At 26.5% G+C, this 8757-nt stretch overlaps 1 protein-coding gene across 1 annotated transcript; it reads left to right on the top strand.

Moving 5' to 3' along the window:
* Positions 1–3408: 3408 nt before the first annotated feature.
* On the top strand, positions 3409–4274 carry OCT59_025158 (uncharacterized protein; the record flags this gene model as incomplete). Its single annotated transcript, XM_025330341.2, has 2 exons — positions 3409–3827; positions 3908–4274. The coding sequence occupies 2 exons, from the start codon at positions 3409–3411 to the stop codon at positions 4272–4274; spliced, it is 786 nt and encodes a 261-aa protein (XP_025179218.2).
* Positions 4275–8757: the final 4483 nt, after the last annotated feature.

Raw genomic sequence — 8757 nt, 5'->3', positions numbered from 1 at the left:
GAATGGAGATTTAAAACATGTTCCAAATTGAAGTCATGTACATCATCGGTACATGGCATGTATATTTTTAATAACCGGTAGGAGGAGGATTTTTGATTCTGGCTTTTGTGTTATGAAACATGGACAAGATATTTTGAGAAGATTATTTTTAGAGGATTTAGAAAATGTTCCAATTTACAGTCACCACTGAATATAAACATATAAACTCTCCGTTCCAAAAGGTTTGGTTCGTATATAGACGCTGCATCATAATATGAGCTGTTCGGTAACTATTTAACCAATAAAATTTTAGTATAATATATGGAAAAAAAATTTTGACATAAAACACTATCCAATCATGGAATTAATTTTTTATTATTATTTAAAATATAGTTTGGTAATTCAAATATGCGGTAAATATAAAATTTTTAATATAAAAGAATTCAACAGTTTTTTATTTCGATTATAAAATTTAATTATCATTCCCAATACATTCTATTTCTAGTGTTATATATAATGTCATTTGAACATTTTTTAATCATAAATGACCTTTTGGTTTGTTAAGTGGTTCTTCTAACAATTCTTTGGCCTTAAATGCAATTAGAAATTAATAAAGATTAAAATGCAAATACTAGAACCTTCTCATTATATACAAAATTATAAGTAATTTGTCCAAGATTTCATGTAAATAAGTCAAATCTGCTCATATGTATATCTCTTCATCACTTTCAAATAATATAATCATTTTCATGCTTAACAATTGAATCTTGAGTTACTACTTACTGGAACGCTTATTTTGCAATTTTGAGAAGTCTCCGACTGAAACAAAATGCAAACTACATTCACCAAGTTGCCTTCACAAGATGAACTGAAATTAATAGGTAAAAATAATATTTAAGTCATAATCTGCTGTACATATATAATATATTAAAATGGATACATCTTACCTTTTCTTTAGTTCTTGTTACGGTAAATCATCGCCCTCTGAATTAGATGTAAATTGTGATGAGCAGCTTCAATTTCATAATTTTCTTTGATGATACATCTTTTCCTAAAATATAATCAAAGAAAAGATGAAAGTTCAATACAATTATACAAATATTCATCTTTAACTTTTCATTTTCTCCTTCATAAGATACATTCGTATTATTTCATGTATTGTTTTTTCCTCCTCGTTATCTTTTCAGTGACTATTATTAAAGAAATTAAAAAGTTATACAATATACGACTTCAGTAGATATCACTATAGCAAATTATCCTATCCGGCCCAAGTTTTATTTTTTGAGAGTTGTACAGTCAGAACTCGATATAACGATTCGGGATAACCCGATTTTGACTCATAACAAACTTTTTTCTTAAACATCTACTTATAATTATACCGAAGTCATATTTATAAACCAGCCATATTTGTTTATTCGATTTTATCCTAATTCTGGCCAGCATTAAATTAGATTGGTCAACATTAAGTGCACAGCAAATCACTTGATAAATCTTAATCATTGAATTTTTTATAAAATTTTAATTATTAGTAGAGAAGGTTTACAAGCATCTTTACATAAATATACTTCTTTTATTAATAATTTTTTTGATAAAAATACATTTTGAAAATTGTATTATTAAGTTCGGTGCATTAAGAACATTTGTTTACCTGAAAAAAAGAAATCGATCTAGGAATTTCAATGATTCTGATTGGTTAGTCTGACTGTATTAAGTTTATTTCGAATTTAAGCGCTTTTTTAAGGCAACACTCTATTCATTTAGAAATCCTTCATAGTTTTGAAAAAACATGATACATTTTGTAAGCTCTATTTTGTTAGTTTACATTGTGGCAATGTAAGGAGTAAAAGGGGAAAAGAGTAAATCAATATTACTGGAGATGCTATGTAAGTAACACTGGGGAAAATAGTTTTGCCAAAAAAATTTTGTACCACTCATATCCACATTATTCACAATTCCGGAAACGAAAATAGATCATGTGTTATATATTATTAAACAAATTAATTTCGTTTAATATAGGTGGATCAATTCAGTTTATTTTTTAACCTCAGAGTGTCACTTGTCGTTAAATAAAGCACTGCTTGTGTATGTATCTGGTACTGCTATAACCAGGGTACTACAGTAGAATCGATAGAGCAGATTAATTAAAATTGGATGACTCGTATTCGTCTTATTGAATCTGAATTTCTCGCCTCGCGTAAGACATTTTTGTACTCATTTCGACAATTTGACTGGTTTACTAATTTCTATTATTTTTTACATACGTATTTTATGGGGGTATTATAATAATTGGCACAAGCAAAAATTTCAGTCAGAACTTGAATTTTACGATAAAGCGATTTTTTAAGATTTTTCTTTATATAAAAACATCTTATAAAGGGGATTCGTTTCGTTATGTCGAGTTCTCGAAGAAATAATGCTATCTGGAACCCTTTTTCAAATTTTGCAGTGTTTAATAAACATATAATTTAGGTCAGAATTAGAAGATATTTTTTAATTTTGGCCAAAAGTTTTTGTATCATAAAAAAAATTTTAATGCAATTATAATTCCGGTCAAAATTAATGATAATTCTGGTCAAATCCCCAGAATAATGATCCCTTATGTTATGTAAAACAGATAAAAAAATTGGTGTAGCCTAGTCGACATGGCGGCACAGGCAGGATACACAATAAAGCGGAAATAAAAAAATTTTTTTTTTTAATGTACACATTTTTAAAATATTTCCACATATTTTAAAAGATTAAGGTTAAATAAATTTTATCAAAATTTATTTATTGAGCTATATTTATCCACCAGGATTCATAAATTTCATAGCATTCGGCTAGTGTACATCACATTTCCTTCTTGCTCACATGATTTTTTAATTTATTATCATGTGTATAAAAAAAAAATTTTTTTTTTGTATTTTTGTATTACATTATACTAACTTTTATATAAGGAGTTAAGGACCGTCGCGACGAATTTCAAAAAAAAAAAAAAAATTTCCAAAATACAATAAATCTTTTACTTTTATTTATTTTTTTTCCACTTGCCTAACACGAGCTACTTTATAACTATTCAATAAAAACTTTACGCCTTATTCAAAATCATTTTTGCATGAAAAAAAAAAAAATTCTTTTATTCACAAATAGAACATAAAACTTTCAAACGGTCTGGTTTCTGAACCTTTAAAACATTCAATATTTTTATTCTCTATATCAGATTTTATTTTTTTTTTCTCGTCTCATTCGCTTAGCGCGTAATAATATTTTCGACGTTATTTTTGTTATTTTTTTTTAAAAAAAAATTTCCCTTATTTTTGGCAACCTCATAATTTTATTACCTCAAAAAGATATTATTTTATATCTCATAAATTCCTTTTTAAATTAAATACGAATATATTTTACGTTCAAACCATACAAAGAGTCAACACGGAAACTAAAGGCAACATAATGTCTTCTACCGCAGCACTTGATTTAGATTTGGTAAACCAATCAACAATGAGAGTTCAACTTATTCAAAACTATCAACCAGTGCAACGGTTGAATGAGTTTAGATTATTTTATCAACCACCAAATGATAATAATTATTATCATGTTACTTTTAAGATGATTTTACAACTTTCGGAAAGTTACAACGATGATTACGATTATGAATTCTTTTATCGGAGTTTAGATGCTAGTTATTATGTTACATGCAAATTATTACCACATTCTTTGGTTATTAAAATTTTGAATAAGGAAATTTATGAAATTGATTTCGATACAAATGATCTGAAACATAAACATACATTGACTTGGTATCAAAAATTAAATCTCGAGCTCAATTTAAAACAAGATATTCCTTTTCTACAAGAGAAAATTTTAAAAAGGTTCGTGTCCTAAAATTTTTAAACTTGTATTAACGTTTATTTTGATGCTAAATTGACTTTTATCCATTCATCATTGTTAGCGACCCCTCGAATACTTCAATAGACCAAATCCTAAGTACACAGCAAGATTATGAATTTAAACTATTCTATCAACCATTAGATGATTTTAACATCTATAATATTACTTGTAAACTTACTTTACAAAATTATGATCAAAATGGCGATATCGATTACGATTACGAATTCTTTTGCAAGATTCCAAATGATATTATTAATACGCGACATGTTACTTGTAAATTTTTAAACCCTTCTTTGATCATAAATATATTAAACAAGAAGGTTTATGGAATTGATTTTGATGTAAATGATTTGAAATGCAACTCTACATTAACTTGGCAACAAAAATTAAATCTCGAACTAAATTTGATATACGATTTCTTTTCATAGCTATTTCGACAATATCATCCCGCGATACTACAACTCAGTCAAAATTCAATTCGATACAGTATAATATTTTTTTTTTCTTTTTTTTTCTTTGTACTTATTAGACTTAAAACGAGGGTATAATGAAAAGTAAGATTGTAAGTGATAAAAAAAATATATAATTTTTAAGAAAAAACTTAAGCGAATTTAACATTAATTATCTGTTTATTTCAAGTAGATAATGTTTTTTTTTTATTTGTCATTCTATTATTTTTTTTTTATTCTTTTTAAATACAATAAATACAATATAATTTGGTCTCAAGTAATCATATTACTGTAGTGACAGATGCATCAAAATAACATACAAAGATAAGGCTAATATTTCATATTAATTGGTTTATTAAATTATTTATCCAGCTTGATATTAAATAATATAAGCATCGTAATAAATAAATTTGGGCAAGTTCAACGCTTACTAAATTTTTAATATATAAATCGAATTTGACAAAACATGTTAGTTTATATAAACATATAACGATGACGCATTGCGTCACATGTCATTTAATCTTTGTAAATTATTATTGATTTTTTAAAAAATCGTTAGATCTGCAAATGAGCAATCGACTGTATACATTGAAATGTGACTCGGAGAAAATTACTCAGAGAAAACCATTCAATACGCTTATTTTGGTTCATAAGGGCTCATTCAAGTTCATTGAAAATATCCCATTTTAAGATGTTACACTTTCATTCAAAGAAGATAACATGAAACTTCATGTAACATACTCCTGCAGTACTGCGTTTGTAAAACTTCACATATTTACTATAAATAAAAATGTCACGAGATATTAATTTACTCGTGATTTACGTTACGTATGCTTTTTTTGTCTTGGTGGCAAAGCCAAAAAAAAAATTTGACTAAAAAAGGAACTCAAGTCAAGTTTCACAAATTTGCCACACAAAAAATTAAGATAATAAGAAATAGTAATACAAATTATATTTATTACGTAAGAGGAAATGTGGCTGAAGTGGCAATTGGCATTGAATGATGAACCAATCGAATCGAATCGATACAATCCATTTCTGTATTATATATAGGAAATCCATTTAACAAATTGTCTTTCTCTTTTTTTTGCTAACGGATAATTGTATATTCTCAATAAAATAAAATAAAATTAAAGAATAGTATAAAATAAAAAAGAGAATAAAATAAAATAAATAAAAACTTTAGTAAAGTTCAAATAATTTTCAAGAATTTTTAAATGAGTTATGTTAAAAAATCCCAGAGGAATTTTTTATTTTGTATAAATGGAGCAAAAGGAGTATTAAAAATTTTTTTTTTTTTGGATTAAACTAAAAAAAAATTTTTTTTTATCTTACAAGTTTTAAAGTAAATAGTGTAATTGCATTTTATTCCGTTAGAAACTTTTGTGATACCATAAAAAATTTTTTTTTTATATGTACATAGGAAGCGTAACATTTAACTGTGATTGTGAAGATCCATTCAACAACAAATATTTGAATATAAAGCATTTTAGCAATATAGAGGAAATTAGAGAAGGTGGTTTAGGAAAAGTATATCGTGCAATTAGTCTTTTTTTAATCTTGATAGTGCTACTATTAAGGAACTTTCTCATGAGGTATACAAAGCATAATAATGACTCCTTTCTAAAAAAAAAAATAAGATATAAATTTCGTTCTTTTTTTTCATTTCATTAGTGATAATATCATCAACTTATTTGGAGTAACAAAACTTACGTCAGATATTTTTTTGCTCGTCCCAAATATTATTTGTTTATTAAACTTGGGATTTGTAATTAGTTCAAATGTATATTTTAGTACAAATTTTTTCAGAATCTTTTGGTTAATAGTTCGTTGTCTTCTTGTCTTCTGAAATTGAACTATGATGTGAATATAGTATAATTGTTACACAATTATTTTGGAATCAGATATATAATTAGACCGAAAACAAAATTTCGTTCAATAATATGTAGTTAAGATAAATTCGAGAAATAGAAATATAGAAATTCTAAATTAATGGAATTTGTGGGATGTGGGATTATCTTGACGCGTAATTTGATATAAAAACATCACCAATATAGTCTTCACTATTACAGGTTTGTTATGAAGTGAAATCTGCCAAATCACTCACCATATGACTAATCACAAAATTTTCATTATATATAATTTTGATTACTAATTCTCGATGAAATTGATTACGTCATAATGGCTGACAACTATGATCATTAACTTGTTAATGTCCACCAAATTTTACCATCTCATCAGACAGGTATGACAATAGCATATCGACCCTATTCGTTTCTTAGAATATTCGGTTATAATAACAAAACTCCAATACCTTTGTTAACGGATGTGATACAATTACTGCATATGATGCACAAGTTACGTTGAGTTCGTTAAATTTGGCATCAGTAAGTCTTAAAAATTGTATATTTTCAATAAAATTAATAATAAATAAATAAAAAAAAATAATAATAAACTTTGGTAAACTCAAATAGTTTCATGATTTTATAAATGAGGCATATTAAAAATAGAAGAAAATTTTACATAGTGCGAAAAGTAGGGATTTATAATAAAAAAAAAATTTTTATTTTTTGGATTAAACTAAAAAATTTTTTTTTTATCTTATCTTACAATTTTTAAAGTAATCAAAAAATTCTAGCTTTTATTCCGTTAGAACTTTTGTGATACTAACATTAAAGTACTGTAATGTGAAATATAAATATTATATTAATAGTCTCAGTTTAACCAGTTTATTAATAATATAGGATAAAAGTTAGGGTCATGTTAACGTAAAGCAACGGAAAATTTGAATTTATGAAAAATAAAATAAAACCTAAATACTTGTTGAGTTGTACCATGTCGTTGTCGATCAACGTTGATTAGAGCATTCCACATGATTTTAAAATTCGCACGTACTTAAGTACAGTATTATAGGTATTAACTATTATCATTTAAGGCAGTACAGTACGATCTTCGCGAGGGTTGGGTTTATACTTGGTGTTAGAACTTAGCATCTTTTGTACGTGACCACGCCCAGCTCCAGACTTGTATGGCTCCCGTCATTGTCTTAATTTTAAAATAAAAATATTAACTACTGATTATCATGAGTATACAGTCAACTCTCGATATAAAGAACTCTCTTTATAACGAAATTTTACCAACACTAGCGAATTTGAGATGAAAACCGGAGCGTTCGTTGAAGAGCTGATGTACACTTTTAGAAATGATCGGATTCACCTACGTCACTTTTATAAAATTTCACTCCACGTGACCGGTGACATATAATTATTTTTATTTAAAACATTCAAAAATAGGTTTTCTTCTTTTATTTTATAATATTTTCAAATGTATAATAAATTTTCTATGGTTTAGAGGTATTTTAAAAGCTTGATCGTATTTTTAAAGGATATAGAAACGATATTTTGAAAAAATTGCATAGCAGAAAAATTTTTTTATTAAATTAAAATAAATTATTGGTCGATCTTCCACTTTAAAAACATTATGATTTCTTATAAATTTACAGTTCGGTCATGACCACTAACTTGTGTAACGCTGAGTTGGCCCCGTTATTTATCTATCCCCTAGGTGGTGTTACTGGGGAAGATAAATGATCGGCACCAAATCACGTGAACGTAGCATTTCTGGAAAGTTAATTGTAAATCCCCACGATTTTAACTAAATTTGCCATTTTTACAGTTACACGGGTATTCAAAAAGAAAATATTAATTAATAGTTGTATTCTTTTTGTTATCCAAAATAATTAATAATTATTGTTTCATAGCATTTTTGCATAAAGTCGAAAATCGAATTGTTAAAGGAGCTGTGGCGCTTAGTTGGGGAGTTTTTCCATTAAGTAATACCTCGGAATAGTTAATAAATAATAATTAATATGTAATTAAAGCATAACAGATAATGTACAAAACTATAAATAAATAAAGTGACAAATCTTATTTATATTATCTGTTAATTTTTCCACATATTTTATCTATCCCAGAAGTCAAGGTTGTATATGCTAGTGTTACGCGAATTTTTGCGCATGTGATTTCCGATATTATATGGTGATCCGATGAAATTCGGTACATTTGTGTACATGTCGATTTCCGGTGTTATGAGACGATTTACGCCGATATATGATTTGTGTATATCGGTTAACTATATTAAAGATATTGATTTTGTTTGATAGATTTACTTATATATCGTTTTTATAGTTATTTTATTTTATTTAGATAATTTATTTATATTATTTATTTTCTTTATTTGTATTGTTTATATATAAGATTTTATTAGAAGTTATTGTAGGGAAATTAGCTCAATAGTAATTAACCGTCTAAAATTATCATTTGTACTTTATTAAAAATGGCTTATAATCGTATTGTAATTGTATTGATATATTACAAAATCAATAACCCATCAATAGACATCTATAGATTAGATTTTGCCTTGATGACAGGAAAAAGAGATGACGGTTAGATAAAATAAGATA

The sequence above is a fragment of the Rhizophagus irregularis genome, chromosome 5, assembly GCF_026210795.1.
Source record: "Rhizophagus irregularis chromosome 5, complete sequence".
NCBI lineage: Eukaryota > Fungi > Glomeromycota > Glomeromycetes > Glomerales > Glomeraceae > Rhizophagus > Rhizophagus irregularis.
The sequence above is the reverse complement of the archived record's forward strand: the minus strand, read 5'-3'. Positions and strand labels throughout refer to the sequence as shown.